The sequence below is a fragment of the Leucopleurus acutus genome, assembly GCF_964270905.1.
Source record: "Leucopleurus acutus genome assembly, chromosome: 6".
Classification (NCBI taxonomy): Eukaryota; Metazoa; Chordata; class Mammalia; order Artiodactyla; family Delphinidae; genus Leucopleurus; species Leucopleurus acutus.
This window is the reverse complement of record NC_139149.1, coordinates 110458438-110471822: the sequence shown is the minus strand read 5'-3', so window position 1 is coordinate 110471822 and position 13385 is coordinate 110458438. Positions and strand designations below refer to the sequence as shown.

General features: G+C 37.6%; 1 protein-coding gene across 1 annotated transcript in view; it reads right to left on the bottom strand.

Moving 5' to 3' along the window:
- Nucleotides 1-529: 529 nt before the first annotated feature.
- The window catches only part of PSMD1 (proteasome 26S subunit, non-ATPase 1), a 105196-nt gene continuing 92340 nt past the window's right edge, over nucleotides 530-13385 (bottom strand). The window contains exons 24-25 of the mRNA XM_082841761.1: nucleotides 2751-2908; nucleotides 530-761 (exon numbers count right to left, since the gene is read on the bottom strand). Of these exons, the coding sequence (XP_082697887.1) occupies nucleotides 2762-2908 (147 nt within the window). The 3' untranslated portion in view covers nucleotides 530-761; nucleotides 2751-2761. The remainder of the gene's footprint in view (nucleotides 762-2750; nucleotides 2909-13385) is intronic.

The window sequence follows — 13385 nt, the reverse complement described above, 5'->3', positions numbered from 1 at the left end:
AAAGACCCTACATAACCAAATGTCTGCATTTTTTATTACCTTTAAATTATACCTCAATAAAAAAAAACATGAAAAAAATGTCAGAAAAGGAGAAAAAAAGGGTACATTATTAGATCTTGTGGCTAAATAAACTGAAATAATTTATACCTATTGTCCTTAACAGGATCAAAAGCAGGAAACAATAAGCAAAGCTTATTTAAAAAAAAAAAAAAGCTTCTGAGCTGCCTAAACAGACTACATTTCCCTTGGACCATTAAAGGGACTTCCACCTCAATAAGTGACGCCACCCTACACCTTGAATCCCATTAATAAAAATGCAGAGAATTCTTGGAGTAATAAACAAGGGTGGTTGTTTTTCTCTCTTATTTTTTCCATTATTTTGCAAATAATCTATAAAATAGTTTAACTCTTTCACCAATATTAAAGTCATGCATACTCATCCCAGCAATCAAAGATTTAGCTCTTTGGGTTTAGGCGTTTCATGGTGGGAGGAAAGAGTACTAGATCCATTTATTTAAAATCCAGGCTGAAAAACAAACAAGAAGTCCTTGTCCATCTGAAGATCTTAATATATTTATTTGAAAACCAAGTTGTGTGAAAGAGAACACTAAATAGTCATATACCATCTCTTCAACCAAAGACTTGGACACAAGGTCCGCACAGAGGCAATGATACATGCAGTGAATAGCAGGTCTCAGCATGAACTTCCTCACAGGCGTTTCCAATGAGCTTGGACAATCTTCTTCAGGTGAGCAATAATCCTGGGGAAGCGGGGAGAGGGAGAAGCTAGGGTTATTCTTTATTTTAAAAACATTGAAAAAACCCAAAACAAACTACTAGATGTTGAAGTCTAAAACTAGCCTATAGACTTCCCTGGTGGTCCAGTGGTTAAGACTCCACGCTTCCACTGCAGGGGTAATGGGTTCAATCCCTGGTTGGAGAACTAGAATCCCACATGTTGCACAGTGCGGCAAAAAAAGAAAAAACAAAAAAACACCCAAAATAAAAAACCAAAACAACAAACAAACAAACAAAACCAAAATAGCCCCTAACTCTGCTGATGCAGTCCTAATACGACAGTTCGTGCTAAGACAGACCATAGTTTCCAAATTCTCATTTGACTGGATATTTTACCCTTTTAAAAACTAACAAGGGGAACTTCCCTGGTGGTCCAGTGGGTAAGACTCCACGCTCCCAATGCAGGGGGCCAGGGTTCGATCCCTGGTCGGGGACTAGATCCTGCATGCATACTGCAACTAAGAGTCTGCATGCTGCAACTAAGAAGTCCGCATGCTGCAACTAAAAGATCCTGCATGCTGAAACTAAAATCTGCGTGCCGCAACTAAAATCCCGCGTGCCGCAACTAAGACCTGGCGCAGACTAAATAACTAAATACAAAAGTAAATAGATAAATAAATAAATATGAAAAAAAAACCTAACAAGAATCTAATTTCCAACTGAAAACTTCTAAGCCATTTTGTAGTTAGCTGTCTTGAAAGACTTAATCAGGGGGTTTTCAGTAAGGTATTGTGAAAGGCTGAAGAGGGCTAATGTGAGTTCAGTTCTGCACACAGACTGAGAGCTCAGGGTATTAATATTGTCATGTGCTGGTTGGGTAAAGCTTAGGAAATCATCAAGAGCTGGAAGACAATTTTCAAAGGTAGGAAGGCAAGTTATAAATCTCCAAACTGTGTCTTGGAGGCTTGAATATATTTTTCTACTAATAGCAGGGTTTCTGCCTTAACATTTATCTGAGATTTCTATAAAAGCTTTCATTAATTGCTTACTTAGTGTGTAACACTCACAGCGTTAGATTTGCAACTTGACATTTCAAATGTATTTTTCTTTTGTCCTAATGTAATAAATGATACTGATCTTACTTTCTTTAAAGAGTAGAATAAATTCATATTTGTTTGATAACGTACTTGTAGTAGGGTGGAATTAGAGAACCTTGATTATACAGTTTATATGTATCTTCAGATACGTGATGACCATTCAAAAAAAATTGGAGGAAACAGAATGACAATTTCGTGAAATTGCAATCTTTTTGCATCTAAAAACCCCCTTCAACATTGTTAGGACATTGGCATAATAATAATCTTTTTCAACTGGACAAAGCTTTGTGTTACAGTCTAACTGACCCCAAAGTACCTATAAGCACTATGGCTTATACATATTAGATGTTCAATAGCTTCTCAAATAAATGAATGGTAAGGCTTTTAGTGCCAAAAGTATTGCCAAAGGAAAGGGAGAGACAGAAGAATCAGTGAGGAATTTAGACCTGTGCTACTCAAAGTGTGATCTACGGACCAGTGCCCGTCCACAAACTATAACTGATCCACAACAAGGAGCTTACATCAAAATGGAAATCACGTCCGTCACTGAGCTGACTGTCAGTTCAGCTGACTTTTTTGGGGTTAGTGGGTAGCAAGGCTTTTTTGATGAGAGAAGCATTGAGTTACATTCTGGAGCAAGCTCCCTACTTCGTCATGGACCTATGAAATCAGTTTGCAGTCCAGCCACTTTGAATAGCACTGGTAGAACACTTAGAGGGTAGAGAGTCAAAGAAGGAAAAAGGAATTGGTATATTCCATATTCATGAAGAGGTCAGAGAAGGGTAAATTTTAATACTGTTTAGGTAAACAGGGATTAAGTACAAAAGGGAAAAAGTGAGACCATGTCTCTGTATAAAACATTTGTGAAGAACTGACTAAGAGATTTCCCTTGATACACAATTTTGTTCCACACACACCTCTGGTCCTTAGTCATCAATATACTCAAATGGTTCTGGGGGTTCTGGCTCTTGCTCCTCTTCCTCAATTTTCGGGCCATGGGCTGCCACAGGTTCCACCAGCTCTTCAATGTCTTCACTGGTATCCTTCAGAATGATGATGCCTCCAATGGACAGCTATTAAACAGAGCAAGGAATGAAGAAGCACAAGCTCCACTCATATTTCCTGAATGCTCCAGAATCTTGAGTGCATATTTGTTAAATGGTACCTCAAGGCTACTAGAACGATTTATAAAGAACTGGGATGGAACTACACTTTCCTTGATGACAGTCAGGAAACCTGGGCATTTGTGCCTGTGTGATGCTACACTAGTGACTTAACTAAACTGTTCAAACGTAAGAAGGGGCTAATAAAATCTTCCTGATCTATTCCTTCAGGTTAGTCTGAGGGCTGAATGAGGACATCATTGCCAACGTGCATAAGAAAGGATAAAGATAACTGTAATCTATAGGAGTACCTGCAAACTTAACCCAGTGGCTCTGGATGGTAGAACATGTGGTGTTGCTGTTTGGATGATGCATCCCAATTTAAGAAGTATTTCTCAGTACTGCACTAGCCTCAGTCGGACTGCAGGGAGAATGTTTACTATCCAAAGACGGTATTCTAATGCCTTGTTACTCAGTGTGTGGTCCTGTACCAGTAGCATCCTCATTACCTCAGAGCTTGTTAGAAATGCAGAAAACTTAGCCCCGCTTTAGATCTCTGAATTTGTATTTTAAGAAGATCCTCAGGTGATTTATATGCATGTTAAAGTTTGAGACACACACTAGTCTAACAGATACTTTATCATTTGTGAGAAAACCATCATTTTGGACACAAGAGACAACCTAGAAATGAAAAGCCAATTTTTCTCCAGCAATTTCAGAATGATAGAGCAATATAAGTATCACAAATATCTGAGTGTTTTTCACTATAATCTACAAATCCTTGTGATGCGAGACAGTGAAAAACTAGACTGGAAACAAAAGGGAAGTAGAGTATAGAAGCAATTCTATTAAGCCCTCTCCCAAACATATTAGCAAAAGGTAAATTCAAAAATCAAACTGTCTGCCCTTCTCTGGTGTGCTAATCTTATTCTATTTGCTTGCCTGTGTCAAAGGAAATGGAAAGCTGCTCTCTGTAATTAAATCAGTCAACAGTGAAGGGAACATCTGGCAAAAACATATTTCTACCAAAGCACATTACTGGGAAGGAAAAAAAGCCCAAGCACGTTAGGAAAATGATTCATATATGTATAAGCATCTCTGCAGTTCAACCTAATCTAATTTTTACTCATCAGAACTCTGCTCTGCCATGCTATAAAACTGGTGTGCCTTCATGAATTTCTAAACTATTTCCCTTCTCTCAATACATACATATTCATACACATTAATCTATAATCCTTTCACTTAAAAAGCTTCCTTTCCTTGAAGAAAAGCCATTTTATGAATGGACCCTTCCTTTAATACCAACATTCATCCAAGAACAGAGTAACATGGCCACTATCCTAATACTCCATGGTCTAATAAAAGTTTATTTGAACCTTCTAAAGGACGAAATGGAGATCAATCTTTTACTCAACAGAAAATACCCATGTTCACCAAAGGACTTCCTGCATTTTGGAAATACATGGCTCCAGATTACAATGGAACTATTTCATGCTTAACCGGAATGCTCCAGCCCAAATCCTGCAATATAATCAACATATGGAAAGAGCTTTTTATAGCTACATGGTTTAGATTTATTAATGCCTTATATGTTAGAGAGAAAGTTCACACTCTCTAAGCAGAGAATAAGATATATGACATTCTGTTTTCTGAGAAGTCTAGTGACAATGGAAGACAGAGGCTATGGGGCACTTCGGCTGCCAAATGTTCCACACTCTCTATAAGACATCTTTTAAGATGGACAGGAAACAGAGTAGGAATGCCACCCATTTTCAAAACTAAAGCTGCTGGGACTTCCCTGGTGGTCCAGTGGTTAAGAATCTGCCTTCCAACGCAGGGGACGCGGGTCTGATCCCTGGTCGGGGAACTAAGATCCCACGTGCTGTGGGGCAACTAAGCCCATGCACCGCACCTACTGAGTCCATGTGCTACAAACTACAGAACCCATGCACTCTGGAGCCCACATGCCACAACTACAGAGCCCACGCGCCGCAACTAGAGAGAAGCCCACACACTACAATGAAGAGCCTGTGTGCTCTGGAGCCCGCGCACCACAACTAGAGAACAGCCCGTAAGCCACAACAAAAGATCCCGCGTGCCACAAAGAAGATCCCATATGCCACAACCAAGACACAACGTAGCCAAAAAATAAAAAATGAAATAAATAAATATTAAAACAAAACAAAACAAAACAAAACAACCCTAAAGCTGCCTCTTTCAAATGCAACGTCTGAGGAAGGATCTGATGACCCTGCCATTGAGGGTTCTGGAGGGAATGAGTCAGGGGGCACCCCTTTCTTCACTGCACACACACAGAGGCAGTCTTTCCTTCCTTTTTTAAAAAATTGAGATATAATTCACATAACATAAATGATCTCTTTTAAAGTATACAATTCAGTGATTTTTTTTTTAGGATACTCACAAAGTTGTGCAGCCACCTCCACTATCTAATTCAAGAACACATTCATCAACGTAAAAGAAACTCTGCATCTGCCAGCCGTCATTCTCCATCCCCCACTCCCAGCTCCTACAACCGCTAAAGCAACTTCTGTCTGTATGGATTTGTCTATTCTGGACATCTCAAATAAACAGAACCATACATTATGTGGCCTTCTGCGTCTGGCTTTTTTCACTTAGGATAAGGTTTTTAAGTTTCAAACACGGTGGAGTATATATCAGTATGTCATTTCTTTCAGCTGAATAATATTGCATTGTGCATATCACATTTTGTTTATCCATCCACCACTTGATGGACATTTGAGTTGTTTCTACCTTTTGGCTATTATGTATAAAGCTGATATAAACATTAGTGTACAAGTGTTTGTGTGGACATAGTTTTCATTCACTTGGGCATATACGAAGGAGTGGAATTGCTGGGTCATGTAAGTCTACATTTAACTTTTCGAGGAACTGCCAAACTGGTTTCCATACAGGCTGCAACACTTTACATTCCTACCAGTACTATATGTGGCTTCCAATTTCTCCATATCCTTGCTAACTTTAACCTACAAACCTATTGTCTTTTTTTTTTTTTTTTTTGCGGTACGCGGGCCTCTCACTGCTGTGGCCTCTCCTTGTTGCGGAGCACAGGCTCCGGACGCGCAGGCTCAGCGGCCATGGCTCGTGGGCCCAGCCGCTCCGCGGCATGCGGGATCCTCCCGGACTGGGGCACGAACCCGCGTCCCCCGCATCGGCAGGCAGACTCTCAACCACTGTGCCACCAGGGAAGCCCCTACTGTCTTTTTGATTATAGCCATCCTAGGGTATTACGAAGTATCTCCTTGTGGTTCTGATTTCCATTTCCTTAATGATGAATGATGTTGAGCATCTTTTCATGTGCTTTTGGCCATTTGTAAATCTTCTTTGGAGAAATGTCTATTCAAATCCTTTGCCCATTTAAAAAATACATTTTTTTTTAAATCATTGAGTTTTAAGAGTTTTAAAAAATGTATTTGGGTATAAGTCTCTCATCAGGTATGTGATTTGAAAATATTTTCTATTCTCTGGGGTTTTTTTCCACTTTCTTGATAGTGCCTTTCGTAACACGAAAGCTTTTAACTTGATTAAGTCCAATTTATTTTTTTTTTGCGGTTGCTTCTGCTTTAGATGTCACATATGAGAAAACACTGCCTAATCCAAGATCATAAAGATTTACAGATAGGGTTTATATCGTGTTAGCTCTTACATTTAAGTCTTTGATCCATTTTCAATTAATTTTTATATATGCTGTAAGGTAGGGATCCAATTTAATTCTTTTGCATATGGATAGCCAGTTGTCTTAAGCACCATGTCTTGAAAATATTACTCTTTCCCCATTGAAGAAAACCAATCGACCATAAAATGGATTAAAGACCTAAACGTAAGACCAGATACTATAAAACTTCTAGAGGAAAACACAGGCAGAACACTCTTTGACAGAAATCGCAGCAAATTTTTTTTTAGATCCATTTCCTAGAGTAATGGAAACAAAAGCAAAAATACACAAATGGGACCTAATTAAACTTAAAAGCTTTTGCACAGCAAAGGAAACTATAAAACAAAAAGATAGCATACAAAATAAGAGAAAATATTTGCAAATGATGTGACTGACAAGGGATTAATTTCTAAAATAAACAGCTTATACAGCTCAATATCAAAAAAACAAACAATCCACTCAAAAAATGGGCAGAAGACCTAAATAGACATTTCTCCAAAGAAGACATACAGATGGCCAACAGGCACATGAAAAGATGCTCAGCATCACTAATTATTAGAGAAATGCAAATCAAAACTACAATGAGCTATCACCTCACACAGGTGAGAATGGCCATCATCAAAAGAAACTACAAATAATACATGCTGGAGAGAGTGTGGAGAAAAGGGAACCCTCCTACACTGTTGGTGGGAATATAAATTGGTGCAGCCACTATGGAGAACACTATGGAGGCTCCTTAAAAAACTGAAAACAGAGTTACTATATAATCCTGTAATCCCACTCCTGGGCATGTATCTGGAAAAGACAAAAACTAATTCAGAAAGATATATGCACCCCAATGCTCATAGCAGCACTATTTATAATAGCCAAGACATGGAAGCAACCTAAATGCCCACTGACAGATGAATGGATAAAGATGTAGTATATATATGTGTACACACACACACACACACACACACACACACACACACACACACACACACACACACAGAGGAATATTACTCAGCCATAAAAAAGAATGAAATAATGCCATCTGCAGCAACATGGATGGACCAAGAGATTATCGTATACTCAGTGAAGAAAGTCAGATAGACAAAGGCAAATATAATATCATATCACTTATCTGTGGAATCTAAAAAAACGGTACAAATTTATTTACAAAACAGAAGTATACTCAGATAATACTGTAGAAAGCAAACTTATGGTTACCAAAGGGGAAAGGGTGTGTGTGGGGGGATAAATTAAGGGGAAAGGGTGTGGGGGGGGATAAATTAGGAGTTTGGGATTAACAGATACACACTACTATATATAAAAGAGATAAACAACAAGGACCTACTGTATAGCACAGGGAACTACATCCAACATCTTACAATAACCTATAATGGAAAAGAATCTGAAAAAGAGTAGATATATACATAAATGTATAACTGAATCACTTTGCTGTATGTATACCTGAAACTAATACAACATTGTAAATCAACTATACTTCAATTAAAAAAAAAGTCAAATTGACCATAAATTTTTGGACTCTCAATTTAAAGTCATTTATCTGGATGTCTATCCTTATGCCAATACCAGTTTTGATTACTGTAGCTTTGTAGTAAGTTTTGAAATTGGGAAGTATGATTCTTCCACCTCTGCTCTTCTTTCTCAAGATTGTTTTGGCTATTCTGGGTCCCCTGTATTTCCATATGAATTTTAGGATCAGTTTGTATATTTCTGCAAAATAAAGTTAGCTGGGATTTTGATAAGGACTGTGTTGAACCTATAGATCAAATTGGGGAGTACTGCCATCTTGAGTAATACTAAATCTTCCAATTTGTGAACATTAATTATTGGCTCTGTAGTTTTTTTCCTTGTAATGTCTTTGCCTGGTTTTACTACAGAGTAATATTGGCCACACAGAATAAGTTTGGCAGTGTTTCCTCCTCTTGTATTTTTTAAGAGCAGTTTGTAAAGGATTGGTGCTATTTTTTCTTTAAACATTTGATGGAATTTACCAGTGAAGCCATCTGGCCCTGGGCTTTTCTTTATAGCTTCCTGATTATTAATTCAATCTCTTTACTTGTTATCTATTCAGATTTACTATTTCTTCTTGAGTCAGTTGTAGTAGTTTGTGTCTTTCTAGGACTTTGTCAATTTCATCTACATTACCTAATTTGTTGACATATAGTTATTCACAGTATACTCTCATAATCCTTTTATTTCTGTAAGGTTGGTAGTAATGTGTAAGGCTGGTAGTAATGTCTCCTCTTTGTTTCCTGATTTTAGTAATTTGAGTCTTTCCCCTTTTTTTGATTAAACAGATAGAAATTTATTTGCCCTATATAGTAAGAATCATAACAATATCCAACTTTAGTATACACATACTGTGTGCCAGACATGGTTCTGTATGGCTCACGTATGTGCCAAACATACCTATATGTTGTGTCCCCTCCCCCAATTCATATGTTGAAATCCTACCCCACCCCCACAAAGTGTAATGGTATGAGAAGTTGCGTCTTTAGGATGCAATTAGGTCATGAAGGCAAAGCCCTCAGGAATGAAATTCATGCCCTTATAAGAAGAAACATGAAGAGAGTTTGCTTTGTCTTTCTCTGCTATGTGAGGATACAATGAGAAGAGGGCTGTCTATAAGCTGGGATGATGGCCTTTACCAAGAACTTGCTCATGCTGGCACCCTGTTCTTGGACTTCTAGTCTCAGAACTGTGAGAAAGAAAGATTTGTTGTTTAAGCCACCCAGTCTTAAACAGTAGGTGGCAATTTGCTATAGCAGCCAGAACAGACTAAGACATATTTTAATGCAAATTACATTTTTATACAGTGGGTACACATCAACACCAATTTATGATTGCACTGTACAGTTGTCTTTTAAATCAGATAAGAGGAAAAAAGACCAGGGAGTGGGTGGTGAGCTGGCCACCCTGGGGACAGGGTGAGAGCAGACTCTGGCCACAGGGTGGGGTCCCTCTGGTCTAGAGTTCTGTGACCACATTTTCTGAACTCCAACTCATCTGATAAAGAATTTTTCTGGATCCCTTCATAATCTTAAGAATTACTGAAGACCACAAATAACAAATATTGGCAAGGATGTGGAGAAAAGGGAACCCTTGTGCACTGTTGGTGGGAATGTAAACTCGTTCAGCCACTATGGACAACAGTATGGAGGTTCCTGAAAAAACTAAAACTAGAACTACCAGATGATCTAGCAATTCTACTCCTGGGTATGTATCTGAAGAAAATGAACATTAATTTGAAAAGATATATGCACTGCAATATTCACAGCAACATTGTTTACAATAGCCAAGATATGGAAGCAATGTAAGTGTCATAAACAGGTGAACGAATAAAAAAGAATAAATGGAATACTACTCAGCCATAAAAAAGAATGAAATTGTGCCATTTGCAACAACACGGATGGAGGGTATTATGCTCAGTGAAATAAGTCAACGAACTAGCAGAAAGAGAAACTAAGAAAACAATCCCGTTTACAATTGCAACAAAAAGAATAAAATATCTAGGAGTAAGTTTAATCAAGGAGGAGAAAAACCTATATACTGATAACTGAGTAAGACATTGTTGAATGAAACTGAAAATACAAAGAAATGGAAAGACATTTCATGCTCATAAATTAGAAAAATTAACAATATTAAAATGTCCATATACCTAAAGCAATCTATAGGTTCAATGCAATCCCTATCACAATCCCAATGACATTTGTTTTTACGGAAATAGAACCAAAAAAATCCTAAATTTTAAAATGTAAATACAGAAGACCTGGAATAGCCAAAGAAATCCTGAGAAAAAAGAACCAAGCTGGAGGTGTCACACTCCCTGATTTCAAATTATACTACAAAGCTGTAGTAATCAAAGCAGCATGGTATCGGCAGAAAAATAGACACAACAGACACACAGATCAATGGAACAGAACTGAACATTCAGAAATAAACCCACATATACAGACAACTAATTTACGACAAAGGAGCCAAGAGCATACAGTAGAGAAAGTAAAGTCTCTTCAATAAACCGTGTTGTGAAAACTGGACAGCCAAATGCAAAAGAATGAAACCAGACCACTTTCTTAGAGCATACACAAAAATTAACTCAAAATGTATTAAAGACTTGAATGTAAGACCTGAAACCGTAAGACTCCTAGAAGAAAACACAGGCAGTATGCTTTCTGACATTGGTTTTAGCAGTATCTGTCTGGATATGTTTCCTCAGACAAGGGAAACAAAAGTGAAAATGAACAAATGGGACTACTTCAAACCAAAAGTTTCTCCACAGCAAAGGAAACCATCAATGAAAAGAAAACCTACCAAATGGGAGAAGATATTTGCAAATCATATATCCATCATACAAGAGGTTCATATCCAAAATATATAAAGAACTTTTACAACTGACCAATAAAAAAACAAATGACTAAATTTAAAAAACGCAAAGGAGTTGATTAGATATTTTTCCAAAGAAGATACAGGTGGCCAACAGGCACATGAAAAGATGTTCAACATTGCTAATTATTAAGTAAATGCAAATCAATCAAAACCACGAGATATCACCTCATACCCATTAGAACAGCTATTATCAAAAAGGCAAAAAATAACAAGGGTTGGAGAGGATGTGGAGAAAAGGAAACCCTGGTACACTGTTGGTCGAAATGTAAATGGATGTAGCCATTGTGGAAAACAGTATGTAGATTCCTCAAAGAATGATCCAGCTATTCCACTTCTGGGAATATGAAAACACTAATTTGAAAAGATATACGTACCCCTCTGTTCATAGCAGCATTATTTATAACAGCCAAGATATGGACACAACCTAAGTGCCCATCGATAGAAGAATGGATAAAAAAGATGTGACACACACACACACACACACACACACACACACACACACACACACACACACACACACACACAACGGAATACTTACTACTCAGCCATAAAAAAAGGATGAAATCTTGCCATCTGCAATAACATGGATACACCTTGAGGGTATTATGCTAAGTGAAATAAGTTAGATGGAGAAAGACAAATACCATGATTTCACTCATATATGGACTAAAACAAAAATATTAATGAACAAGCAAAACAAAACAAAGCAAAAAAAAAAACAGAGAAAACAGTAACTTCTGGGGGGGTGCGGGAGGGTGAAATGGAGAAAGGGGGGGTCAACTGTATGGTGATGGATGGAAACTAGAGTTTTGGTGGTGAGCATACTGCTGTGTATACAGAAGGTGAATTATAATGTGGTATACACAAAACTTACATTTGTTATAAACCAATGTTACCTCAGTTAAAAAAAAGAAGAAAAGAATCCTTCTTTGTCTTTCAACAGTGTGATTATGATGTGTCTAGGTGTGGATCTCTTTATCTTACTTGGATTCACTGAGCATCCTGGATATGTAGATCAATGTTATTCATAAAATTATGGAAGTGTTCAGTCATTATTTCTTCAAATATTCTTCTATAATTTTCTCTTTTTGGGACTCCCATTAGCCCATTTCTGTGTATGTTGGTATGCTTGGCTTTTAACAGGTCTGTTCATTTTTTCTTCACCCTTTTTTTGTTGTTCCTCAAATGACCTATTTTCAAGTTTGCTCAAGTCTTCCTGAATCAGCTGTTGAGCTCCTCTAGCAAATTTTTCATTTCAGTTATTGTATTTTTCAAATCCAGAATGTCTATTTGATTATTTTTTACAATTTCTATCTCTTTACTGATATTCATGATTTGTTAAGATAACATTCTTATACTTTCCTTTAGTTCTTTAGACATAGTTCCTTTAGTTCTTTGAACATATTTTAGTTGATTTAGTCTGCCTATTATGCACAACACCTAGGCTTCCTCAGAGAGAGTTTTATTTATTGCTTTTTTCCTGTGTATGAGTCATGTTTTATTGCTTTGTATATCTTATAATTTTCTGTTGCAAACTGGACACTTAAATAATACAATGTGGCAACTCTGGAAATCAGATTCTCACCTCTCCCCAGGGTTTGCTGTTGTTGTCTGTTTTGTGACTTTTCTATAAAGTATTTTCTGTTGTGTGTGATCACTGAAGTCTTCTCTCAGTTACCTAATTGGACAGCTAATGACTAGCCAGGGATTTCCTTAAACACCTGGAACAATAAGTCTCCGAGTCTTTGCTGAGGGGCTATGTGTGTGATTGGGGCACACCTTCAATAGTCAGCCAGGCACAGACAGAAGAAATCTTTTCGCTTGTAAATGAACAACTGTTACAGCTTCCTCGGATTTATTTTGAGCAAAGGCTTAACAATCATTTAAGTTCCAGCTGAGGAAAACCAGTCTCCTCATATGGCCTCATGACACTGAGCATATACTTTGCTCTCTTTAGTTCTTCATAATTGTCAAAATCACTAGGTGTTTTGTGTGCTTAAAGTACTCACTAGTTGTGTACTAATATACCTGTTCCGGCATGAGCAGTTTTGAAAGGATGCTGTTAGAATATATTCTCCAGAAACATGTCACTTTAGCGAGCTGGGTTGCAGATTAGATAGCGACTACATTTAATGTGTCCATTAGTGGTTCTATTAATTCATTCATTCGACACTACAGACCAAGCAGTATTAGGTCCTAGTAATGCAAAATTAATAGGAGATGGGAGAAGACCTGCAAGCTATTCCGTCTTTCCCGGCCTGACTGCCTGCTGCCCACAGATGGCTGATGATTTGTCACCACCACCAAGTAATATTCACTGACTGAGGATTTACCATGTTCCACATGTTGTTTTAAGTG